At 42.8% G+C, this 27,943-nt stretch overlaps 1 protein-coding gene across 17 annotated transcripts in view; it reads right to left on the bottom strand.

The window, feature by feature from the left end:
* Positions 1-27,943, bottom strand: part of EPB41L3 (erythrocyte membrane protein band 4.1 like 3) — a 219,037-nt gene that overhangs the window by 72,208 nt on the left and 118,886 nt on the right. For all 17 annotated transcript variants that reach the window (XM_053248620.1, XM_053248617.1, XM_053248625.1 and 14 more), the window contains exons 4-8: positions 14,082-14,186; positions 12,392-12,434; positions 4,483-4,558; positions 2,578-2,796; positions 2,181-2,268 (exon numbers count right to left, since the gene is read on the bottom strand). In XM_053248620.1, the coding sequence (XP_053104595.1) occupies positions 2,181-2,268; positions 2,578-2,796; positions 4,483-4,558; positions 12,392-12,434; positions 14,082-14,186 (531 nt within the window). The remainder of the gene's footprint in view (positions 1-2,180; positions 2,269-2,577; positions 2,797-4,482; positions 4,559-12,391; positions 12,435-14,081; positions 14,187-27,943) is intronic.

The raw sequence follows: 27,943 nt of genomic DNA, 5'->3' as shown, positions 1-27,943 counted from the left end.
GTCTGTTCTAGGCAAATTGATGGAAAACATTCTCAAAGATAAAATTGTAAAGCACACAGAAGAACAGGCCCTGCTGCGAGTGAACCAGCATGGCTTCTACAAAGGTAAATCTTGCCTAACAAACCTTTTGGAGTTCCTTGAGAGTGCCAACAAGTGTGTGGATCAAGGTGATCCAGTTGACATAGTATACCTGGACTTCCAAAAAGCTTTTGACAAAGTTCCTCATCAAAGACTCCTGAGGAAACCTAGCAGTCATGGGATAAGAAGACAAGTCCATGTGTGGATTGCTAACTGGTTGAAGGAAAGGAAACAGAAGGTAGGTATAAATGGAGAGTTTTCACAATGGAGGGAAGTAAGAAGTGAGGTCCCCCAGGGATCTATACTAGGACCGGTGCTTTTTAATTCATTCATAAATGATCTAGAAGCAGTGGTAAGCAGTGAGGTGGCCAAATTTGCAGACTCTTTTAGCTAACAAACCTATAACAAACTCCTTTAGGTAGTGAAATCCAAAACAGATTGTGAGGAGCTCCAAAAGGATCTCTCCAAACTAGGTGAGTGGGTGACAAAATGGCAAGTTTGGTTCAATGTTGGCAAGTGTAAGGTGATGCACACTGGGATGAAAAACCCCGACTTCAAGTATACGCTGATGGGATCTCAGCTGTTGGTGACTGACCAGGAGAGAGATCTTGGGGTCGTTGTGTACAGCTGGTCTAAAATGCTGAAGCAATGTGCGGCAGCTGTGAAAAAGGCCAATTCCATGCTAGGGATCATTAGGAAGGGGACTGAAAAACAAAACGGCTAATATTCTAATGCCCTTATACAAAACTATGGTGCAGCCACACTTGGAGTACTGCATACAATTCTGGTCACCACATCTAAAGAAGGACATTGTAGAACTGGATAATGTGTGGAAGACGGCAACCAAGATGATCAGGGGTCTAGAGCAGGGTTTCTCAACGTGTGGGTCCTCAGATGTTATTGGACTTCAACTCCCATAATCCCCAGCCCCAGTGGCCTTTGGTTGAGAATTATGGGAGTTGAAGTCCAATTACATCTGGGGACCCACACATTGAGAATCCCTGGTCTAGAGCACCTTCCTTATGAGGCCAGACTACAACACCTGGGGCTTTTTAATTTAGAAAAAAGATGACTGAGGGGAGACATGATAGAGGTCTATGCATGGTGTGGAGAAGGTGGATAGAGAGAAATTCTTCTCCATCTCACATAACACTAGATCCCGGGGTCATCCCATGAAATTGATTGCCAGGAAACTTAGAACCAATAAACGGAAGTACTTTTTTACACAACACATAATCAACTTATGGAATTCTCTTCCACGATATGTGATGACAGTCAACAACCTGGATGGCTTTAAGAGGGCTTTGGATAACTTCATGGAAGAGAGATCTATCAACGGCTACTAGTCTGAGGGCTATAGGCCACCTCCAGCCTCAGATGCAGAATGCCTCTGAATACCAGTTGCAGGGGAGTAACAGCAGGAGAGAGGGCATGCCCTCAACTCCTGCCTGTAGGCTCCCAGTGGCATCTGGTGGGCCGCTGTGTGAAACAGGATGCTGGACTAGATGGGCCTTCCTGGGCCTGATCCAGCAGGGCTGTTCTTATGTTCTGCACTCAACCTTATAAGATTAAGCTGTTGTGACACAATCTGAAACTTGTTCCACTGCTTCCGAAGTGGCATCCCTTATTAGGCAAATGGAACAATGATAGAGAGCACGTTTCCAGCTTGCCACTGTTACCTATACCAATATGTATTTCCCCTTTCCTTTAGTGTTTAGTTGGCACAGTTTTGCCCAAGCACCACAGTTCTGTGGATGTTGCACAATGGGCCACCAATGGCCCTCCCACTCTCCCGAACCCATGCAGCTGTGCTACACCCAGGCTTTGTTGGCTCAGCAGTGCCAAAGCCTGATCCAGTGCAAGGGCAAAACTGAAATTCAGAACTACAACAAAATATTACACAGATCAGATTAGGTCCTAATTTAGTTAAGAGTATTTTAGTATTCTTTTTATTTTGTCATAAGTGCATCATAATACATGCAATAAATTGGAGGATTCACTAGTGTGAAATAAGAATAAACAGTATAGAATAAAATATTACTTGTTAAAAAGCAACTTAACTAGGCCCATAATGTGAATCTATATAGATCTATTGTCTGTACCTTGGCATGGTGTAGATCTACTCCATACATGGACAATTTTTTTGCATTCTCCAGGAAATGCATCTCAGCTTCTGCAGGTGTCATCCCCCTAAAGACAATCAGTGAAAACAGTTCGCCATTTAATTAAAAACATTTAATTTAAAAAAACAACCCAACAGTTCACCAATGAATTAAAAAATATTATCTCCCCATCCCTCTGAAAAATGCATATATTATTTAGGATAATTCAACTGAGAGGTCATAAGATTTCATACCACTGCCTATTTTTAGATTAAATGTATATTCATTTTATTTTTTCCTCAAGAAGTATGTCAAAATTTAACAACTTTTCTTGAATGAGCCTCAGATTCAAGGAGCTGTATTATATTTATCCCCTCCTCACCCCCGCTTATCTCACCTATGGCTTTTGTGAAGCTCTATTACTTTGTCTTCGAGTTCTTTAGTATGGTTTGGTGCAAAGCGAAATTCACTGACATAATCACTTCCATATTCATCAGGATCATAATCTCCAAGTTCTGACTGAACTGTGTAGGAGCCCAAGAGTGCAAGTGTAACAAAAGAACATGGCAGCCGTCCAGAAACTATGTCATCTCTCAACTGTAAGCAGAGGTAGTACCTGCAACAGATTAAAAACACCTTCACATACATACACAAAGCATTCCCATACTCAGTTTAACACTTGGAGGCTCTCCACATAAGCAGTTTGGTCAAGCCCGCTCTCCCTGCACACAAGTGGCTAGGCCGCCCACACGATTTCCAGCTCCATCACAGAGTCAGTAAGGGTGGGGATTGGGGGCCACCCAGCCCCGCAAGTCCCAGCGCAAGTGCATGGGGCACTCTGGAGAGACCTCTGAGGCTGGTAAGTTTGCTGTTGCCTCCCGGTCAGGAGTCTACTCACAGGTCGCCACAGCGTGGCGTCAGCTCCGCTAACCTCATTTAACGGGGGAGGGAGGGTGGATTTACCTGGGCTAGCAGCCGGGAGCTGTGCAGCTCCCAGTGCTCCACACAACCGCTCGAAAGCGGGTTGGGCTCCCTTAGTCCGCTTTCGAGCTGTCGTGAGAATAGGCTCAGAGAATCCTAAATGTAAATACAAGTTCCAGAAATTCACAAGCAAGTGAAGTTCGTATGGAAATTTGCCATTTGGTGTCAGATAAAGCTAAAGGATTTATTGAAGATTTTGAAGCTATTCTCACAACCAGCAGGAACCAGTTTCTGCAGCTCGTGAGAACCAATGGGCTCGAGGGCAAGCCTGGTGGCCCCACAGCGGCAAGCCTGCTTGTGTAGCCACTCTCTTAAAAGAGGTTAACAGAGTGAGCGCTCCATTAACCTCGTTTTTTTGGTCGTGTGTCTGCTGTGGCTGCTTGCAGCCACGGTGAACACACTTGGGGGGAGGGGACTCCCAGTAATGCACTGCGCACTTACACTTGCACAGTGCATTACTGGGGCTCCAGGGAGTGGGGCACTGTGCGGCAGTGCTTTCCTTCATCCGACCCCTGGAGCTGCCGGGCGAGATGTGGTAAGGCACACGAATGTCAGAGTCCAGCCACCGCTCATCTGGGCAGGTGATCCGCCCGCCCAGCGACAGGTTTGTGATCGTCTGCGGGGAGAGCAGGTCAAAGCCACTCCCACCGCAATCCTCCCCCCAGCGCTTCACACTGCTTGTGTGAAGCGCCTCAAAAAATGTCTGGAAGCCATCTCTGTCCACTGTCTACTTTCACAAGACCTTTACTGTTATCATTGTCTTCCCCTTCCCGAATTACCCTGAAGGGAGAACTTTAAGGAAACCAGTGAGGAGGGCTAGAGACTTCTCCAGTTCCCTGGCAGTAATGGAGGTTTCCAAGCATGTTCCAAACCATCCATTACGGTTGATGAGCCTGAATAACTGTAGTTTACAGTTCCTTCTGGTTCAACTGAACCAGGGGAACTTAAACTTCACAGTTTCTGAGCCTCCCCATTGCAATATGTCTCTGTGTCACAAAGGGCACCTCTCAACACCACTGTCTCTGCCCACAAGGGCACTGAACCAAGCCAATTCTGAAGTAGGTATGAATTTCAAGTGGTGTTTGGCTCAGTGCAGGGTGGTGGTGGAACCACTTCACTTATCACCAGCTACCATCATGATGGTAAATAATGAACACCAGAAAACAGAAGTATGACAGTTGGTAAATGGTAACTACTACTACTAATAATAATAATACTTTTCAGGACCAATTTAAGGAGAGTGTGTTGCAATACCTTGTAATATCTTCATAATAATAATAATACTTTTCAGAACCAATTTAAGGAGAGTGCGTTGCAATACCTTGTAATATCTTCAGAAAGCTGGGCAGGATCAGGAGGGTAGAATTTCACATTAAATGAGAAATGCCAAGCACCACCTACAAGAGAACAAAGGATTAATGGGAGGCCCTGCACACTGTGCCCAATTATAGCTACTCTATTTAGTTATGTGGGTTATTTTCTATGCTTTCATAATGAAATTTTAAGGTTTAAATTTTGCTTTCTTTTACCATAAAACTCCCATAGCCATCACTGATATTTCTTTTCCAGTGCAGAGATTTGGTTCTTAGCAAACAGAAATTTACCTGTATTGCCCATAAAACACTGTAAGCAAAGAACTTGTTTGCTTGGCCAAGATACAGTTTACACAAGTGAAACAAAAAGAGACAAGAATGAACCCTGCCAGCTAAATATTCAGCAGTTTCAAACTCTGTGCCCATAACCAAGTGAAATACACAATTATATCTATAACACAACCAGCAGCACCTTCCAGAGTGCTCTCTCAGCACAAACCCTGTCCAATTGTGCTCATGATAAAGACAAAGGAAAGTGTAAAGGTCCCTTGCCCTGAAAACCTTAGGATTAAGCAATGTTATATTAACTAGCTGGGACGAGTGCAGAGCATCTGCACCTCTAGTTTCTCCCGCCCACCCACTGCTGATTTCTTCCCCCACCCTTCCATCACCATTTTCTTCCCCTGCCCACCCACCACCACTTTCTTCCCCTGCCCTCCCTCCAATGGTCCCTCTAATTTGTTTCATATCTGTGTGGAAGGAGTTTTGTGTTGGGTGACAGTATCAAGGCAGTGTGTGTGCATGTGCATTCAGAATGGGGCCATCCTGATTCAACCTAAGTGGGATCTAAAATGAACTGAGCAGACATCCAAAAACTTGTAACCATGTGCATGCCTTAGAGGGAACAGTGCCGCCCTCCTGCTGACATTTTTGTGCCCCACCTGCCACCACGGTTTTCTCGCCCCACCCATGCCGCCATTTTGTCCCCTGCCATTTTGTTTCCTGCCTCACCTCCAGTGCCACCGCTTTCCTCTTACCCTGTTGTTGGCAGCTTGCTTGTGAACTCTAGCGAGAGCTGCCACACATGGGATTAGTAATGGATATGCTATATATATTTTATTTATTTATATTTCAAGTGACTTATTCTTTTTCAGCAACCAGTTTAGTTTTAAAGCAACAATACTGAGGATATATTCTGTGGAATTGTAAGAACGGTGTGAAGGCACACAAGTAATCAAATGCAATGAAGCACCTGAGGAAAAATTGATCCTTTACAAATACAGGTGAAACTCAAAAAATTAGAATATCATGCAAAAGTTCATTAATTTCAGTAATGCAAATTAAAAGGTGAAACTGATATATGAGACAGACGCATTACATGCAAAGCGAGATAAGTCAAGCCTTAATTTGTTATAATTGTGATGATCATGGCGTACAGCTCATGCGAACCCCAAATCCACAATCCCAGAAAATTAGAATATTACATGGAACCAAGAAGACAAGGATTGAAGAATAGAACAATATCGGACCTCTGAAAAGTATAAGCATGCATATGTATTCAGTACTTGGTTTGGCCCCTTTTGCAGCAATTACTGCCTCAATGCGGCGTGGCATGGTTGCTATCAGCCTGTGGCACTGATGAGGTGTTATGGAAGACCAGGATGCTTCAATAGCGGCCTCCAGCTCTTCTGCATTGTTTGGTCTCATGTCTCTCATCCTTCTCTTGGCAATGCCCCATAGATTCTCTGTGGGGTTCAGGTCAGGCGAGTTTGCTGGCCAATCAAGCACAGTAATCCCATGGACATTGAACCAGGTTTTGGTACTTTTGGCAGTGTGGGCAGGTGCCAAGTCCTGCTGGAAAATGAAGTCAGCATCCCCATACAGCTCGTCTGCGGAAGGAAGCATGAAGTGCTCCAAAATCTCCTGATAGACGGCTGCATTGACCCTGGACTTAATGAAGCACAGTGGACCAACACCAGCAGATGACATGGCTCCCCAAATCAACACAGACTGTGGAAACTTCACACTGGACTTCAAGCATCTTGCATTGTGTGCCTCTCCATTCTTCCTCCAGACTCTGGGTCCTTGGTTTCCAAATGAGATGCAAAAGTTGCTCTCATCAGAAAAGAGGACTTTGAACCACTGAGCAACAGACCAGTTCTTTTTTTCTTGAGCCCAGGTAAGACGATTCTGACGTTGTTTGTTGTTCAGGAGCGGCTTGACAAGAGGAATACAACATTTGAAGCCCATGTCCAGGATCCGTCTGTGTGTGGTGGCTCTTGATGCACTCACTCCAGCCTCAGTCCACTCCTTGTGAAAGTCCCCAACACTTTTGAATGGCCTTTTCCTGACAATCCTCTCCAGGCTGCGGTCATCCCTGCTGCTTGTGCACCTTTTTCTTCCACACTTTCCCCTTCCACACAACTTTCTATTAATGTGCTTTGATACAGCACTTTGGGAACATCCAACTTCTTTTGCAATTACCTTTTGAGGCTTTCCCTCCTTATGGAGGGTGTCAATGATGGTTTTCTGCACAACTGTCAAGTCAGCAGTCTTTCCCATGATTGTGATTCCTAATGAACCAGACTGAGAGACCATTTAAAGGCTCAGGAACCCTTTGCAGGTGTTATGGATTGATTAGCTGATTGGAGTGGGACACCTGGAGCCTAGACTGTTGAACCTTTTCACAATATTCTAGTTTTCTGGGATTGTGGATTTGGGGTTCTCATGAGCTGTACGCCATGGTCATCACAATTATAACAAATTAAGGCTTGACTTATCTCGCTTTGCATGTAATGCGTCTATCTCATATATCAGTTTCACCTTTTAATTTGCATTACTGAAATTAATGAACTTTTGCACGATATTCTTATTTTTCGAGTTTCACCTGTAAAGTAAGTCCCCAGTTAATGGACAGAATTGAATGGGGCGGGGGTGGTGGTGGTGAACCAGGTCCATCTTTTACATAGTATCATCGGATGGGGCCTTTGAACAGTTTGGTGGGACTGTTTTGCACAAATACCAAATGGCATCAAGTGTAGGTAGCTACTACATGTAGTGAAGACTTTGTGCCCAACAATTTGATACATGCCACACAATAGCCAATTCAACCCAAGCAGGCATGTCTTGTGGTGGCACTGAAACAATCACATAGTAGTAGCAAACGATGACTGTGAGCTACCACACCAGAAGGCTCGTTGAATGTCTCAGCTAAAAGAATCTAGTTTTAAAGTGGCCTTCAGGCAACGTGATGTTCATGGAAAGAACTAGTATGCATCCAAAATAAATAATTTATGCTTTTAACTATATTCTAAATGAGAACAGAACTCCCAAACTCATCCAATTCATATTATTTTAATCTAAGCAAGCCAATCCACTTATGGCGTTGAAGATGGTTTTCACTTTCACTTTGTTAGAGCAATCCAAAATCGACCATTCACGTATGTGCAAGGGAACTAGAAAATATTTAATTTCTACATTTATAGATGCTCTTCCTCCAACGATCCCAGAACAGTGTATATGGTTATATTTTACCCAAACAACAATCCTGTGAAGTAGGTTAGGCTCAGAGATAAGCTTCCTTTGTAATTTTCACCCTAACAAATGAGGCAAGTTGCAGTTAGTATTCAAAGTGGTTTGCCTTGCTTCATCTGTCATGGGAGCTGTAGCCCGGGGGGGGGGGGGGGAGAGCCAACGGTGTGCACGCAGTTCCTTTGTTAGTAACTCTGCTGAGTTATCAATTCAGAGGCCTTGGAATTTATTCACTTTTATACAAGTGTTTTGGACAAGGGGGATTTTTTGAAAAACGTTATTAGCATGAGTTTCTATATGACTGGAAAACTGAACACACAAGGAAGTTTAGCATGGTTTGGCATTATGCGAATCAACAGTCAGAAGCTCAGGTTCACTCACCTCTCCCCTTCCCTCCAGCACCCACAGGAATTCCCCACCTCCAATCCTGGCTTCGGGCAAAACATTATTTGCTCTTTTGTCCCTGCAAAGGCATGGGCAGCCTGCCAAAACTGAGCAAAAGTACCTAGCATAAGTGGGAGCTCTGCTCAGGCAAGGTGCCTTCACCCAATTTTGTTAGATTCCTCTCTTCCCTGAAGTCCACATGCCATGCTATTTCCAAGGGCCCCCTAGCCCCCAGCAGCAGCTTTTTGGGAGCCCAGGATGCTGTACTGAGGAAGAAGGGGCAGCAAGTTCCTTGAGCTTCTTTGTTCTTGTAGTTCTTTGGATATAACCCCAGGCTGGAAATCACATGGTCAACCAAATTTAAGTTTTAATATTAACTTTTTCAAATGAACGAATACAGTGTCTATTCCCTTAAACTTTGTCTTGGACCAAGAATATTTCGTCTAGTAAAAGCAAAAAGCATAAATGTTTTATGTAATACAAATTAAAACAGCATATATCTTCGGTCTTGCAGAAACTATGTAAACAGATCCTTTTTTTAAAAGGAGTTTTCAATTTTATAACATCCTATATTTAACTATTTAAGATGAGCATATAGTGATGAATATACATGTTGAAGACATGTCAAGTCCTATTTCTAAAACCTTGATGTGCTTGAGAAAAAATGGGCCGTGCCATGCTAATCACGACAGTACAATGTACATCCAATTTCCTACAAATTTCCTGCAGGTTCCACCCTCTAGGGCCTAGAATATTATCTACATGGATGAACTTCTGACACATAAAGAACATCATTGTCTTTCTTAGTCTACCCTTAGAGACATCTGTTTGCACAAATCTCTTATTTTGTTCAGTATAGTCAGAATTCTAAACTGTAGTTGATCAACTGTCTTAACTAATCCCAAATAAGAAATCCCTGAATACCTCTGAAAAATGTTTCAATTACATTCATCTGTTTTAGGAAGAACAAGAGAGAAACAAACCAACACTGTTATATGGATTTAAGTATACTGAGTCATACTGAATGAGACCCAATCCATGTTTGCTTTTTAGAATACCGTATGTACTTTTGGCCAAATTCTGTTAGATACTGGTACAAGCTTTGTTTTTGACAACAGAAATAACTAATTCTACACATTTTTGACTGCATAAATTGATTTTAAAAGTGCAGAATAGCTGCTCATGCATCTAGCTGTACAAACAGTTCAACTCAGTTAACGGCAAGCATTCATAATCAGGTTTAAAGTGAAATAAATACTGTTATTCACAGTAGAAAAACAGAAGTTGCAGAAATTTTGTAGAGAGGAAATAAATTTTTAAGCACTTACAATATTGTATGACATGGTTATGTTTCTAACAGTTATGCTACTCATCCTATGAATAAACATTTGTGAACCAGAAACAGTATTTTTATTCCAGATGGAAAATTGCTACAACATATAATTGCTTCTAGACACTTGGCCACTGGAAAACATTTTATCTGTGAAGTGTTACTGAGAAAGAACATGGACATCTGTTTACCTCAACAAATTGCAAATATAAGAATTATATTAAATCTGGAGAAAAAAACCCACCAAAACTCCACCTCTTAAATTTAGTAACTTCGATATCTGGTTTATTCAGAGTACTTTTAGGTTTCCAAAGTACATTTAAAAGGGAAAAGGGAAGAACCAATATGTTTTTACATGACCAATTTATTTTATGGATTAGAAAGCAACTTGAATGCCAATGTTACTTACGGAAATATCAGTTTTAAAACTACAAGGAAGATATATGAAGATCACTCCTACAGGTTAAGTCAGATGTTTTAGTTGATCATTTTTGCTAGGGATGTACATGAAAATGGATTTTGTGTTCGTTTCAAGCTTGACATGAAATGCAAAATGCCCAAAATGTTTCATCGAAACAACAGCCAAGCCAACGAGTACACCAGACCTCTGCCCCAGACTTCGCACATCGGCCTGCCTTGGAGGACTGGTCTACTCAGTACACCAGACCTCCGAGGCAGGCCACTTTGCTAAGTCTGGGGCAGAGGCCTGACCTACCCGCCTCATGCGGTGGGTAGACCAGTCTGCCGAGGTGGGCTGACATGCTAATGCCGGAGCAGAGGCTTGGTCTACCTACCTGCCGACCCCAATCAGTAGACCTATTCTTCCCAGAAAAATAACCCTCCAAAATGGTGCTCAAAATCTTTGACTTTCAAACAGAGTTATTTTGTTTTGAGTTCCAAACATCCCTTTATTTTAAGGGTGTTTTGTTTCAAGCTTGGAACTCTCGAAACATTTCAAGCTTAAAACATTTGGCACATCTCTAATTCTTGCAGTGGCCCAAATCAGCAGTTTTAACGAACAGGAAACAACATTTTCAGTGTTTCTGGCTGAGCTTAGGTATTTTTATTCCTGTGAATGTTATGCTTTTTTCACTAATAATACATCTCATAAAATTGACCAATTAATACTTTTTATACAGTAAAAGATCATTTAACATACAGTTGAAATGATAAAATGGAAGTAGTTACTTCCCACACCAGAATTTTGCTACAGAGGTAACCTACATTTAAAAACACAAAATGTGCTCAGGTGAACATATGTAAAGGTGGTGCAATTGTCCATCATGCTATGCATGCTACTGGACAACTGATTCAAGTACTTTTAGGCCAGCTGTTCCAATACAGCAGTATAAGGTAATTTCAACTTGTAACTTTACTTTTGAAAGATACAACGGATTTACCTGGAAGTACACTGTACTTAAACAGCTGTTAAATGATGCTGGCTAGCATCCAAATAAACACACAACTAGTTCCAAATAACTAGATTCAAAGTATCTTACATTGTCAATGAGACATAAAACCATTCCAGAAGAATGTACAGGTTGTGGGGTATAATCCACAGAACCATGTATCCATGATTTAAAAGGAATGTGTGGATAAGCACTTATCATAATAGCTATTATGTTTCCATGAACAAAAGTACACCTTTAAAAAGTGCTCTGGAATCCTTCAAATATAACATAATAATCCTAAAATGGTATATTAAGAAAACTCTATACTGTGCAGCATTTATTTACCAAGACAAATTTAAATGATTATCTACTGCCACATATTTTGGTATTTTGATTTTTGAAACTCAAAATCCTTAAACAATCAGATAGATGAATGGACTTCACATTTCCTTCAACCCAACTACTTTTAGTTTTTGGTCTTTTAATGAGATTCATTTCCGCTATCATAGTACATCCTTACAGCTTGATTCTTACAGCAGTCTTTTAGTACATGTCTAAATGTAACATGAGCTATGCTAGACCTCAACTGATGGAGAAAAAAGTACACCAGATGATTTCTCATGGCCCCACCAAGATCACCTGCTGGTCACTGTGAGGCACAGTTCAGAAGCAGAACATCTCTTGCATAGTACTTTTGGCATAGGCAGCACTTCTTCCAAGTTTGCATGGGAAACTGGCAATGCTCAGCTCAAAATCAACACAAATCAGATTTGTGAGTTGCTATTGATTCAGCTGTCACCTGCCCCTTCCACTTTAGTCAGAAAAGCAGAGCACTTCAGAGCATGTTCTTGCTTTACATGATTTGCTGTGACCCAGTTCACAAACAGATGGATGCTAGAGTAAAACCACCAAGCCTGAACAAGTTGGCCAGCTCCACATAGGGAATCAGTAGCCATTCATGTCTTGAACATGTTTTCTTTTTAAGGGCACTTCCAGATGACTATCTTCAAAACTTGCAGTCATCATGAGTACACTGAAAAGTTAGGTTCAGCTTGAGCTTGTCCACTGTAGCAGTGAGTGCATCATCAACCCATTTGGTTTACTCAGTAGTATATACCCATATTCACTTGTTTCTATTAAAGTGAGCTATAATCCTTTTGCCTTCCTCACGTAATTTTATTTAACTTAATAAATTTTTTAAAATTAACTTAATAAAATTATTTAACAATAATTTTAGCATGATACACAGTTCTCTAAAATAAATAAATGATTACAACTTACTTCGGATCTGCTTTTTTATTTCCTTGGCTGGGTCCAACCAATTCTGGAAAGAAGTATTTTAAACATTTTAATCAGATGTGTAGACACTGCATTTTAATATCCTGCCTGAAACCTTGGAGAAGCCACTGCCAGTCTGTGCAGACAATACTAAGCTAAATGGACTAATGGTCTAACTCCATATAAGGCAGCTTCCTATGTTCCTAATTTTAATATTAGTAAATGAAACAAAGTAAAAATGCAACGGTCCAGCCAAAGTTATGTACTTTTTCAGAGGGAGAGAGGTAAACATAAGCTTAAGCACTTCAGTTTAAATCAATAGAGGAAAAGTGATTAGCTTTGACTGGAACATGCCCAATATATGCTTGGTTACCAAAAATAAGTGAACACTGGAAGTTGGTGTAGTAGCTCAGAATACATGTGAGCTGCAAAGTCTGCAGTCAAAATCTCACCTCGGCCATGATCTCACAAGGTGACCAGAGGCAAGCAACTATTCTCTGAGCCTCAGCTCCCAGTCTGATATATGGGAATAATCATACGGTCTTTAAAAGATGATTGTATGGGTGCTGCACATACTTAAATGCACGCAGTATTATATTTATGGTCGTTATGCTGCAAGCCCATTTATATGCATGTGGGATGCAGGATAACTGTTTTGAAATCTCTGGCACCCCCTAATATATATATAAAGTATATTTAATATGATACATAGAGTGAAAAGGGCTGCTGCTGTGTCAAGTGGAAGACTCAGTCCATTGTAGTTGTGCCATGTTCTCCTCCAAAGCATGGCTTACATAACAATGTATAGTGCCAACTAAGCTGTATGTTAAGAAGTAGATCTAAGAACATTTATTTTGTATCTTTCGTCTATGACAGGCGGCAGTGAGAAAAGTAAAGCTGCAAGCAGACATAGTCGACTGTATGAATTACAGAAGGATATTAGTTAGCCCAAACATTCCGTACCCTCTGCATTTTCCACTTAGAATTCACTAGCCAACAATCTGCATTACCTGCAGAAGTACAAGTTCCTTCATGATGCCACCCCACCCAACACATGTGCCAAGCCTGGACTACCATTTCCTCCTTGGAGGCTGTGTGCTGCCAGGACAAACTGGAAGGGCAATGGGAAGATGGCAATAGGAAGATTGCTCTTTTTTGTGTGTGCAAGCACTTTCCTTCCTTAGTCAACTTCACTATGGGTAATGCATATTCATAAGCCCCTAACCTTTGTGTATCCGCATCAGGTTTCAAACAGTGCCAAACAAAAAAGCGTCTTGAGCAGAAACTAGTAGCCATAATCAGCTTCTGTGACACAGCATTAACACTGAATTAGATTAAGTAACACAATGTATGTGGGAACTAAGTTTTTAAAATAATTCAGGTGGCATCTGAAATAAATCAGAAAGAACATATACACCTGTTAAACTTATCCTGCCTCTTCAGTAACATAAAAACAGATCAGTAAAACAGTGTCCTGTTTTGTAGCATTAAAAAAAAAAATTAAAATTACATGCAGCTATACTTACATAATAAAAATAATTTTACTTCTGAACAGTTGGTAAGAAACAGTTTTGAAAACTGATGATCTTCACACTTACAGTTTCAATCATCTAGGTTGTTAGAAGAAGCTGTCAAAAATCCAACCTATTTTAAGTTTATTTCATGAATTTCCTAGATTCTTGGCTAATTTTACCTTTTGGTTTTCCATGTCTCTGTAGGTTAGTCCAAAGTAATCTTTCTCCAAGAGATTCAAGTGTTCACACACTTTGTCAAACAGCACCTGGCCCTTTGAGCGTTTCTATGGGAAAGCAGTATATGAAATGTTTTAGAATTTATAGACACACAGCCATCAAAAATTAAAACAATTCTTAGAGATTTTGTTTCTTCTCCTAAAGCTCATGGGCAGAACTGGGAAGTTTTGCCCATTTGCATTTCAGCGCACACATAGAGGGTCTGAGAGAGTTGTGCAAGGACCCCAGCCACATCCCCACAGTTCCTTCTTATATGCACGCTTTATTAGGATGTCAGCCACTATGATTCATTTCTGCAAGTTCCTCTAATATCATCACTAGTTATCAGTTAGACTTCTGGGTAGCAGAATCCCTGAAGTGATCTTAATAATAATAATAATAATAGTATCTGAAACACTTCACATGTATTACCTTGATGTAATCTTTACAACAACCCTGTAAGGTAGGTATTATTATCCCCCTGTTGCAGCTGGAGAGCCAGACTGCGTGGAATGACTTGCCTAAGGCTATTAAGGGAATTCATGGCAGAGTCAAGATTCAAAGCAAGGAAGTCCTGATTTGCAGCTCAGCCTCTTCGCCACTACCCTACACCAGCTACTAAGCCAACATACTTGGAAACAAAACAATAATACATGCATGTAGAATCCCAGAAGCTAATGAGCATACACATTTATTCTGTAGCATGAGATTTCTAATGCTGAAGATACGGGCTAAAATACTGTTGAACACATCAGTTTGCTGATGTCACAATGCAGCAAGGGATTTAAGATTATCAAGATTATGAGCAACTAACAAACATTCAAACTTTAAACATGGAATGCAAAAGGTGATATTGTGGAATTAAATGAGATGGTGTTGACAAATAATGCACATGTGCATAAAATCAAACAAATTTAGAACTCTAGGGTGGAAAGCAATCTTCAATCATTTGCTAACGATGCTTGCACTTGGCAATCCAATTACGACTTGAGCTGTGGGGCATTTAACCTCACTAGTTGAGCTACTTCAGTATGAAAAATTTAAAGAAAATATGAGAACATAGATATGGTGAGAATACTGAAAAAGTTGAAAAATACAAAAGGATTTTAAACAAAGTATTGTGAAAAATACTGAGATGGTGACAATAAGGAATGTAAATATTGCAGTGTGAAAAATGTTTTGAAACTTTTGGAATGAATGTACACAAGGAATTTGAAGTAAGTAGTGCAGGGCTTTGTTTGTTTTGTAAAGCTACTGAAAGTTTGGAATAGCGACTCATGGTTGTTTGTCCCAAATTCGCTACTTGATCATTTTGGAGGTAACATTACAAACAACAAGAAAGAGATTTAAGCATTAAGCAAGCATGAAAACATGCAGGCTTTCAGTTGAGACTCAAGTGGTTAGGCAACATTCTGTAGCAGAATGCAAATTTTGACTGAGTAGCAGTATGAAGCTTTCTAAAAGAAACTTCAGTGGAAACATACAACACTTGAAGATAGCCTTTGGGGGGTGATGCAGCAGCCATGATGGCGGGCTCTGTGTGTGTGTCTTCCGGCGGCTCCCCCTCCCCCTGCCTGCCTCCCCCTGGTCTCCCATGGCCTGGTTCAGCCTGTTTTCAGGCCATTTTGACCCTCTGTGAGCATATGGCGGCCATTTTGGAGGCCAACGTGCATGCACGTGGGCCATTTGCATGGCCGGGTCAGCCATGCAAATGGCCTGTGCGCATGCATGGCCGCCTCCAAAATGTATGCCTCATGTTCACAGAGGGAGCCGCTGGAGACTCCCACCCCCCACAACTGCAGCATCACCCCACAAGGCCACCCTTAGCAGCGGTAAGTGCAATTTGGGGGAAAAACAACAATTTCTGGCACCCCTGAACCGGCCATGAACTGGCCCGGCGTGGGGGTTGGCTTGACCTCGAGCCCTTGAACCAGCTCACACACCCCTAAACACTATTAGTTTAGCTGCATTATGCGGTATTAATAGCTTTTTTTTTCCTTTGTGTGTGTGAAATCACTTTAATTTTGGATATCTATTTCTATTCAGAAAGAAGAATCTCTTTTTTGGACTATTCTATAATTTACAGGTTAATCACAATACAGAATAATTCTACATTAGTCTGTAGTAATGTGTCCTCTTAACCGATCTGAATTTCATACTCTAGAAAATCCATAAACTACTAACAGGTTGAGTTTGTCTGAAGATGGTTACAGAAATGTATTGACTCATAAACTACTATGGCTGTATATCTTTCAGTGTTTAAGATTTCCAAACAAATACACATCTGCATTGTTAAGCAGAAGTACCAAAACAAACAAAACTTCATTATAATGAGGTATCAAATAGAACTAGAACTACACATTAAACGTATGTGCATTAAAAATGAGTATTACCAACAGCATAGGAGTACCACTTTCTAATTTTTATTCTTTTAACAAATTGTGCTATATAAAGTCATTCTATTCTGCTGCCTCCCCCAAAGGCTATATATTTAATCCCAAATTATCTTGGTTCTTCAGAAAGGAATAAAGGAAAAAAATAAAAGCTACTGTACAATTGATGAAAAAGTCCTCAAGGAATCATTTAGTATGATGGAAACAGTGCATTGAAGGAACACTTCTTTGAGATTAAGCTGAATTCTTCTAGGTTATTTTGCAAAAGCCAACAATATTTTATTATAGTATTCCATTTGGAAGATTGAGAAAAAACATGAATGCAAGTAATAATATTTCCAAGGTGAAAAACAATATGGGATAGACCTGTCTTTTATACCTTATTCTGCACTGATCCCAATTTCCCCAAAATACTAGGTTCAGTCTCACCAAGCAGAAGGCACTTTAAAAGCTGACCACAATCTCTTGGAGAGATACATGTGACGGAAGTTTGTTTAATGTTTACATTTTTATCCCACTCTTCCTCCGAGGAACCCAGAGGAAGGTGTACATAGTTAAGTTTATCCTCACAACAAGCCTGTGAGGTAGGTTAGGCTGAGAGAGAAGTGACTGGCCCAGAGTCACCCAGTGAATTTCATGGCTGAACGGGGATTTGAAATCAGGTCTTCCCAGTCCTAGTCCAACACCATTACCACTAGATGGTTTTAAGAACCAGCCTTAATTAACATTAGTCTGATAAAGCAGACTTTGGGCTCTTTGTAAGGTAGAAGCTGCATGGAAATCTTTTCAAAAAAGCATTAAGCTAAGCTGGTAGAATGGATGTCCTGAACATAAATTAAGAAAGATGAAGAACTGTGTCAGGAGGGTTAGTAATCAGGAGAGGACAAACAATGGATGTTTGCAGTGTTCTCTCTATTTTTTTTCACTGTTGTGCGGAATGAGTTTTGTTCTGGATGGCAGTATCAAGGTAGTGTGTGCACACATATATTCAGAGTGGGACCTTCCTGATTCAACCTGAACAGGATCTAAAATTAACTGAGTGGACATCAGAAAATGTCTGAGTGCGCACACATGCGCAGGCCTTAGAAAGAACAATGCACTCTAGACGCCTGGCTCTGTGTCTAGGTGCCCAGCTCTGCAGGCAGCCTGAGAACACACATGACTAGGATCTCCGGTAAAAGGGTGTGCTAGTGTCCTTCTACCTGGGTAATAGCCCCGGGAAAATTCCTGGGCTATCCGGCAGGGCAGCGCCAGGATTGACCACAATCCCAGTGCTTGACACGAGTAGGGTTTTGCAAGCCCAGGTAGGGCTGATCGTTAAACAGCCTCAGAGTGTTCTCAGTTCTAATATCTGCTGATCATACAACTGGATCAGTGAAACCAGACTGGCCACCAGGACATTTGTCCGTCTTGTTAAAAAATAGGGAACTAGGTGGGGTGGGGGATGTCCTCCGATTGCTAAACTGTAACCTTTTCCTGATTTGGCTTTTGTGCTGAGCAGATTTAAAATCAAGAATTGAAAACTCATTTGACTCATTGGGTTGGGTCAGACGTAATGCAGAACCAAGATTAAGACATGGCTTTGTGTGCTGTCTCACAGCCTCATAAGCATGCACTCTTCCCCTTTCCTGCCTACATATGAGTCAAAAGAATCCTACCTCCAATTGTGCTGAGAAACAAGCCAGGATCAGTTGTGACGTCCAGTCCATCTGATCCTGGTTTACTGTATCCTAAGTTCCAAAATAAACTACAAATTGAACTGAAGGTTTGAAGCTAGGTTCAGGCTGTTTGTTTTTGCAACTGTGAACAGAATAAGCTAGGATCCATTGGCTCAGCTGTCCCAACCAATTCTGGCTCATTAATTAACACAGAATACTTCTGAGGTTTGGGCAGGCAGGAGAAAAGTGAAACATGCTCCCAAGGCTGATAGATGGTGCACCAAGCCAAGGCTCAATCTTCGCTCCATGTGACATCTGAACTGGAACACTGAGCAGTTATTTGCTGGGGCTCTTATTGAGAAGAAATAGCAGGTTGGGTTCTTCCAGAATTAAGAAGAGAGTATTTTTTGACACATCTGGTAACTAATTTGAGACAGATCACGGACAGTGACCATAGTTTTGGTTCTAAATTCCATGCAGCACCATTTGTGAATATAGAACCAAATTCAGCAAAAGGAACCGGGTCACTTTTGTTAGAGCAGTGAAAATGCTAACACCATATATTTCAATAACATTTCTAGCACTACCTGCTTTCAAACACAGCCCAGGAATTCACAACCCAGCACTTAACATTTAAGGCAATTAGGCTGTGCTATACTTCAATCATTAAAACAAAATGGAATAAGTAGGATGACACTGGATTGTCAGAACTTTGTTGCTTTCCATTTTTATATCAGTGGAGGCAAAGAAAAAAATGGCAATAGAAAGATAATTGGGAGATTGATATCAACAAAATTGCTAGGCTCAGAATAATATTAGGTCTCAGTGGTGCAATTTGCATGTATTTGCATTTGTATTATGACAATGGAATGCCCTGTCACTTAAAAATCAGGCATGGTCAAAAATCAAAGATGTTTCAGCCTGCAGACCTATGTGCTTCTACAGCTGCCTACTTTGATAAGCAATAATGAGCAGCTGCAGGTGATGGTGTTTTAGTGGAGGCTTGGAGGAGATCAGTGCTTTCTTTAATATGTAACCCTATTTTAAGAAATGAATGTTCATTAATAACTAATGTGCAGCAAAGGGCCAAGGACAGAAACTCAAATTATTGAGAATTTATTGTAATAGATTGGTGAGCAGAAGGAAATAGTTCTAATAGTTATGTCCTCTTTTACTCCATTTCTGCTAAGAATAGAACCATCGTGTTGGGGTGGGCCTTGTAGCCCATCTAGTCCAACCCCCTGCTTGATTCAGAAAACCCAAAGTGAAGCCATTTCCAACACATGGCTGTCCAGTCTCTGCTTGAAGATCTCCAAGAGAGAGCTCAGCTCACCCCCACTTCCCAGTCACTGATGCCATTGTAGAATTGCTCTTACACTTAAGAAGTTTCCCCTGATGTTCAGTCAAATCTGCCTCTTGTAACTTAAGGCCATTAGATCTAATCCTGCTCTCTGGAATAGTAGGAAACAAGACTTTCCCTGTTCTATGTCAAAGCCTACTATCAAAGAGTAGTATCATGCGCTCTCTCAGTCTTTTCTTCTTCGGGTTAAATATGCCTAGTTCCTTCACAGGGAAAACAAAGAGATCTATTTTTCAGATCACTGACCATGTTTGTTACCCTCCTCTGAGCCCATCCCAATATGTCTAGATCTTAAAGCACAGTTTCCAGAGCTGTACACAGAATGTAGTACTTCATATGAGAGCTGACTAGTGTGAACGGATGCATCTTAAAATTGTTGTGCCAAGTCAGTCTCCAAAAAGTAAGGTTTCCTATTGTTTCCAGGACTACATAAGTTTGGCCCTCTGGCAGATGTTGGACTAAAACACCAATCATCTCCAACTATTGGCTGCTGTGGCTGGGGATTATATGAGTTGTAGTCCAATAACAGCTGGAGGGCTAAAATTGTGCAACCCTGCTATAAACATTGGGCAGCATCCAGACTAAGTTATGACTCAGTTCCATTGAAATGAATGAGGCAAAGTTAGTTGTGACTGATCTGTCTCATTTCAATTGTGTGTCATAACTTAGTCTGGAAGCTGCCCATTTACTAAAACCAGTGTCCTTCGAAGAATGTAATTGATAGATCACTTGAGATCAACAGCTGTTCCTTTGCATTAACTTGCTTTTATTGGGATTAGAAAACAATTAATTTCAGTTTCATTTGAGGAATCAAATTTCCAGTCATCATGTCAAGCATGAAATATGTGTTCAGCAAATTCAATCCATCAAAATAGGTATCATTCAAAAGTCCATGGCATTAAAATTAATAAAATAAAGCAACTAAATGTAACAAGGGGTTGCTCATGAACCTTAGAGTTCAGACCATTGATTTATAAATTACCTAAGAATTCACCATTACAGGGTGCCCCTCTGGGACACCATAGCGCCTAATGCAATGGAAACTAAATCTTGGCCTGAAAAGCCCCACAATGACATCTGAGCAAATCACATTGGCATCAAGACAGGGAGGAAAGGCAAAGAAGACAGAGGACAAGAAGGGAATTACAAGAGTACGGTGTCTGAAGATGAAGAACAGAGACCAGGAAGGTTATCTGATAATAGTCACAGTCTGAGATTGCTCTCATGACCGGGCAGGTGGGGCAGCGGAGAAGGCTGCTTAAACATACCTTTCCCACAGATTATCTGGATAGAGTTGCTGGGCGTACAGATCATGCACCCAGACAAGCCACTGCTGACCCATGCAGCATGGAGGTGCAGTGGGTGGGACACATCCCAGCCCCCAGAAATCCCACAATGCACCATGTGAGTGTGCACTGCATTATGGAGATCCCCCCGAGATGGGTGACTGCCCATCAGTGTGTCAGCACCGGTTGAAAGCAGCCTGTGCTGACACACGGTCAAGTAAATGTGGCTAAGAATTAATGCTTCTTTAACTCGCTCCCTTAACCTTGTTTACGAGGCAGGCTCCCTAGTTGGGTTTGCTGCCAAGGCGCTGCCGGGAGCTGCTCAGCTCCAAGTGATTCTTACAGTCAGCCATGCCCAGGCTTGGCTTCCTTAGCTCTGTCTTGGCTGCTCATGAGAACAGCCTCTGCATCACACTGATGAGCCCTTTATTCAAATAAGCTCCTGATAAACTGTTACTTCATCACAAACTACTGCAAAGGATGTTAGACATGAGCTGGCGAATATAAAGTCATGCATACCAGTATATAATACATTTTCAAAACAGCAATTATTTCATTGAAAAATGTCAACATTCTGAAATAAGATATTCATCCTTTACCCATCGCACTGAGGGAGATATGAATCCATTTGAAAACTGTCTATTTTGATGTACACACACATTTTAGCAAGTACCAAGTGACTTAAATTTAGAAGATGTGAAAAAACAGACTGCAAATTAAACACTTGCTGGATTATTATAAAGCCAATTATTCTGACTCAATACTAGAGTACAGTTTGGGGTATTTCTTAAGTAAAGAAATAATGAGGATGTTTCCATCACTTAAGCATTAGTTCTATTTTGCACATAACAGAACAAGCAATTTTACATGTCAATTATTCTAACCAGAAAGTTGTTCTTTTGCATCCTAGTATTTTACACTTGGGAAATACTTAATTCAAAACAAATTGAAGACTACAGAGGCTATTCTCACGAGCATGCAAAACCAGGCTAAGGGAGCCCAGCCTGGTTTTGCGGGCTCGAGGGCGAACCCAATGGCTCCAGGCAGCAAGCCTGCCTAAGTAGCCATCCTCCTAAATAAGGTTAAGTGAGTGAGCGCTCCCTTACCCTCATTTGTTTGGTAGTGTGTCAGGTGCGGCTGCTCGTGTGAATTATTGGGGCTCTGGTGGGTGGGGTGCCACACAGCAAGTTTGGCCACCTCACTGCTTACCCCAACTTCTAGATCATTTATGAATACATAAAAAAGCACAATACAGATCCCTGGGGGTCCCCACATCTTACTTCCCTCCATTGTAAAAACTCTCCATTTATACCTACCCTCAGTTTCCTGTCCTTTAACCAGTTAGCAATCCACACATGTACCTGTCCCCTTAACACATGACTGCTAAGTTTCCTCTAGAGTCTTTGATGAGGAACTTTGATAAGTTGGATTCCAATTGCTCAGGATCTGTTGAGGTAATAGAGGCTGGGTCTTGTGATACTATTCAAGGATACCTTTGAGCTTGTTGAGGCTGATGAGGTGAACATCCCCCTCCCAGGCTGCTTTTAAAGCCCTTCTTAAGACACACCTGTTTTGCCAGGTGTTTGCCCTTTAATGATTTTTTTTTAATTGATTGTTGTTGGTATTTCTGTTGTTCACCACCTAGAGTCTTTGGAGGAGACAGTATATAAGAAGTTTCAATAAATAAATAAATAAAAATTCTGTTGAAAGCTTTTTGGAAGTCGAGGTATACTATGCCAACTGGATCACCTTGATCCACACACTTGTTGACACTCTCAAGGAACTCCACAAGGCTCGTGAGGCAAGATTTATCTTTGCAGCAGCCATGCTGGTTCTCTCCCAGCAGGGCCTGTTCTTCTATGTGCTTTACAATTTTATCCTTGAGAATGTTTTCCATCAGTTTGCCTGGAACAGACATTAAGCTATCCAATCTGTAATTTCCCAGATCGCCCCTGGATCCCTTTTTGAAAATTGGTGTTACATTTGCTACTTTCCAGTCCTCTGGTAGAGCCTGATTGTAGGGATAAATTATATATTTTTGCAAGGAGGTTGACAATTTCACATTTGAGTTCTTTAAGGACTCTTGGATGGATGCCGTCTGGCCCTGGCGATTTGCTAGTCTTCAATTTTTTCAGACAGTTTAGAACATCAACTCTTGTCACTTCTATCTGACTCAGTTCTTTAGCCTCCATTCCCAAAACACCTGGTTCAAGAACAGGTATATGCTCAGTATCTTCTGCCAGCCCTTAAAACCTGGAGAACACCATATTAAAGCTGTCTCCCCAGCCTCTAGTGCAAGAAAATCCAAACACATTCAGGAGAGTACTAAGTCACCAAGACTACCACAGCTCAGGGCAGGTGGTAGCCAAAGAACCCACAGGTTACCTTAGAGAGCGGCTTCTTCTGCATGATCCCTACCGCACATTAAGGTCATCTGAGGAGGTCTATCTCCAGTTACCACCGGTACGTCTGGTGGCGACTCAGAGACGGGCCTTCTCTGTAGCTGCTCCTGGGCTATAGAATGCACTCCCTGCAGAAATATGTAATTTCAATTCATTCATAGCCTTCAGGAGCCTCAAAACCTGTTTGCCCTGGCCTTCCAGGGTTTTTAATTTCTTGTAAATGTTTTTAACTTGCTGTAACCTGGTTTTCCAGGGTTTTTAAACTGTTTTGAATGTTTTAACTGTTAATTGTTCTATGGTGTTTTAATAGTCTCTGTTTTTAATTATTAATTGATTTTAATTGTTTTGTTTTAATATAAACTGCCCCGAGCCATTTTTGGAAGGGTGGTATAGAAATCAAAAGAAAAAGAAACATTGGTCCTACCTGTGAATGGTTCTTTTCGCAGTGTCTGATTTAATCCTAGATAGTGGGTTGTATTCCCAATCATGCCTCAGAGACAGTAAGTAATTTTAAAGTTGTAGCTGATATCCGGTAGCTAGGAAGGCACTGCCCAATTCCCCAGTTCCAGACTGTCGAGCCAGGATTCCGCAAGCTGAAAGAATGAACTAGTAGCTACAGAGAAGAGCGAAAGCAGAAAAAACATTCTGATATAAGAGACAATTAGAGTTAGAAAATATCATAGTAAAAAAGCACAGTGAATGAATCAAACAGGAAAGGTTCTGCTGACCCCGGGAGTCGCCACCTCCCACAACTGCGCCCAAGTCTAGCCCAAGAAGGTCAACTGTCCGCAGGAGGCACGGAATAAATCAGAAACAGTGAAAAAGAACCCTTCACAGGTAGGACCAATGTTTCTTTTTCCACAGTTGTCTGATTTAATCCTAGATAGTGGGACATGCCCAAGTTTGCAGAGAACCTAGGGAGGGAAGGCAGACGATCAGACCACCTGCTGAAGAACAGTGTGCGCCATGGCAGCCTGATTAGAATGGAACAAAGCTACCTTGTAGTGCTTGATGAATGGGGAGACAGAAGACCATGTGGCTGCCTTACAGATGAACTAAAGAGGCGCGTTGGCCGAGAAGGCCACCGATGTGCTGACACTGCACGTAGAGTGGGCAGTGATGCCCCCTGGAACCGGAAGATGAAGAGACTGGTAGGCCAAGCAGATGGTGGCTTTGATCCATTTCGCTAAAGTAGACTTTGACACCTTGTGGCCCAGGGAAGTAGGATGAAAAGATATGAAGAGCGCGTCCGAGACACGATGGGGTCTGGTACGTTTCAGGTATATACGGAGAGCCCTGCGCACATCCAGAGTGTGCCAAAGTTTCTTCTTGGGATGAGAAGGTTTCGGACAAAAGGACGGGAGCACTACCTCCTGCGACCTGTGGAAGGAAGAATTGATCTTCGGGATGAAGGTTGGATCGAGACGGAGAATTACTTCATCTTCATTGAACATGCAAAGCTCTTTGCATGCTGACAGGGCCTCTAGTTCGGATACTCGTCGCGCAGACGTAACGGCCATCAGGAAAAGCACTTTATACAAGAGGATCTTCAGAGGAATGGAGGAAAGAGGTTCGAAAGGAGGTCGAGTAAGGGCATTGAGGACCTTGTTAAGGTCCCAGGAGGGAAACCTATGAACCGGAGGAGGAACTAGGTTGACTGCCACTCGGAGAAAACGACTCAGGTGAGGATGAAGATGCTGAGAGCCCTGAGCAGACAGGTCTAAGATGGACGATAGTGCCAAAACCTGCCTGCGCAGTGTGTTGGGCTGGAGACCCATCCTTAGACCTTCTTGTAGAAATGAGAGAACTTCAGGTATGCCCGCTGCGATAGGGGACAGGTGTTTCCTGCATGCCCACCTAGAGAAGGCTGACCAGGTGGCTTGATAAATTCTAGTAGTAGATGGTCTTCTGGAGGCCAAGATGGTATCTTGCACTGCCTTGGTGTATCTGGCGCATCTCAGGTGGGAGCGCTCAACCTCCACACGCACAGTTGGAGCCATTCTGGGTCCAGATGGAGCACGGGTCCCTGATGTAACAGGTCCTGGCATTGGGGAAGAGGCCACGGGTCCGTGATGGATAGAGATACGAGGTCTGAGAACCACGGCCTCCTGGGCCATCGAGGAGCGATCAGTATCAGGTTTGCTCCTTCTAGGATCATCTTCTGAAGAACTCTGCCTACGATGGCGGTTGGCAGGAAGGCGTACAGGAGACCTGGAGGCCAAGGAGCCATGAGAGCGCCGATATCCTCTGCTAACAGGCAATGGAATCTGGTGAAGAATCTGGGTCTTTGCTGATTGGTCTGGGAGGCAAAGAGGTCCACGACTGGGACTCCGAAGACCTCTGTGATCTGTTCGAAAACCTCCTGGTGTAGGGTCCACTCCGCCGGGTCCACCCTCTGGCAACTGAGCCAGTCCGCTTCCAGGTTGGTTGTGCCGCTAAGGTGTTCAGCTGCAATAGAGGCGAGATGTTTCTCTGCCCATGTGAATAGAAGAGTCGCTTCTTTCATCATGGCGCAGGACTTGGTGCCTCCCTGATTTGTGACGTATGTCTTCGCAGCCACGTTGTCCATGCGGACTAACACATGCTGATCCCGAAAGAGTGGGAGGAACTGGAGTAGGGAGAGACAGATGGCCCGCAGTTCCAACAGATTGATGTTCAATGACTTCTCATGCGACCAGGTTCCCTGGGCAAGCTGTAGCTGACAATGACCTCCCCAACCAGTCAGGCTGGCATCCGTGGTTACTACAGTCCTGTATGGAGCTGAGAACGACAGGCCCTGACGAATGGCAGGAGAGATCCACCAGCGTAGCGATAGTAGGACCTGCCCAAGGGGTGGACTCCAGGCAAGAGATCATTGAGCCCAGAAGCTGTGCCAGGAGGGTGACATCCATCCGTGGTCTGGTCAGAAGTGGTTGGATTAGGGCTACCATCTTGAGGCAACGTTCCGCCGACAATGAGATTACTCCCCGATGGGTGTCTAATTGGACTCCCAAGTGTTGTAGTGACTGTGACGGGGTGAGGTGACTCTTCCGAGTGTTGACTATGAAACCGTGGGATTCCAGGAGCAGGATGGTCTTCTGAGTGTCCTGGCAGGCTTGATGAAGAGAAGGGGAGCGGATCAGCAAGCCGTCCAAATAGGAATGCACATGGAGGGCCTCTATCCGCATCCTGGCTATGAGAGCTACCATGACCTTGGTGAATACCCTTGGGGCCGACGATAGCCCAAAGGGCATTGCCTTGTATTGAAAGTGACAGTCGAGGAACTGGAACCGGAGTAACTTGCGAAATTCTGGGTGAATGGGGATGTGGAGGTAGGCCTCCGACAAATCTATGGAAGCCAGGAACTCCCCTTCCCTTACTGCCTCCTTGATGGAGCGGAGGGATTCCATCCTGAAGGACCTCTTTTGGATGAAGTGGTTTAGTCGCTTGAGATCCAAGACTGCTCTCCATGAGCCATCTTTTTTTGGTACTAGGAAAAGCAGAGAATACACTCCTTGAAAAAACTCCTCCATGGGAACCTATTTGACAGCGTGTATCTGAAGTAGATGCTGAATCACTAGACACATCCGCCGCAAGGAGTGGGAATGTAAGAGTCGTTGGGAAGGGTGGAGAATTCCAAACAGAGGCCTTGGGAGACGGTGTCGAGCACCCATGAATCCGAAGTTGATTGGCTCCAAGCTGTTGAAAAGAAGCGGAGCCAGCCTCCGACGGGCAAGGAGTCATTGTTTCCTGCCCTGTGCAAAACCAGGTCTGAAGAGCTGTCTGGGAGCCTGGTTTCTGTTGTTCCCTATGAAATGCTGCTGTTGACCTTGCTGTCACCAGGGGGCTCTGTAGTTGCCACCAAATTGGCGAAATTCTCTGGAGTAGTAGTAAGATGATCTCTGATATGACTTATAGGGGCGAAAAGTGTTTTGAGCAAATCTACCTGGTCGGGAGTATTCTCTACGTGACACCGGCATAACTTTTTTCTTTTCCCTGGTTTCAACCAAGACTGGTTCCAGGGATTCCCCAAACAGTTTGGAGCCGGTAAAGGGAGAGGGAGCTAAGTTAAGTTTGGACTTATGGTCCACCCTCCAATTGTTTAACCAGATACACCTTCTAACGGCCACTCCGGCAGCCACAGACCTGGATGCATGTTGTATGCAATCCAAACTGGAATCGGCCATGAAGGCCCAGGCCTTGGCCAGTTTCTTAATACCCAGTCTCAGATGTTTATTTTCAGGAGGAACCAGCTGGATCAACTCCTTAGCCCATAGCACTGACGCACGAGCAAAAATAGAGTTGCCGGTTGCCGCCTTAATAACCGTAGCCGAACCCTCATGAACCTTGTGAAGTAAGAAGTCACATTTTTTGTCTTCCGGAATCTTCAATTGTTCATCACCGTCCTTGTTCATGACCGTTCCTGAGACCAGTTGGGCCACTGGACCATCTACCGCTGGGGAAACTAACAGGGACATAACGTCATCAGGCACAGCATAAAAACTTTTAGGCATGGCAGAGGTAGGTTTAGGAGCAAAGGGAACCTTCCATTCCGCCATCATGGTGTCCCTGAACAGAGGGGGGAAGGGGATGGGGGAGGCTGAAGCCAAAGTGGAAGGAAAGACTACTTGGTCAAGCCCAGGTTGAGTGGAAGCAAAAGATTCAGGGGAAACATCCTTGATGGCCCGGCGTGCCTTTGCTAGCGACACCTCAAAATCTGCCAGCTGGAAGAGACTGAAGGAAGAGG

This window comes from Hemicordylus capensis, chromosome 4 (genome assembly GCF_027244095.1).
Source record: "Hemicordylus capensis ecotype Gifberg chromosome 4, rHemCap1.1.pri, whole genome shotgun sequence".
Taxonomy (NCBI): domain Eukaryota; kingdom Metazoa; phylum Chordata; class Lepidosauria; order Squamata; family Cordylidae; genus Hemicordylus; species Hemicordylus capensis.
Note: the sequence above shows the minus strand (reverse complement) of the source record. Positions and strands in the feature narration are given on the sequence as shown.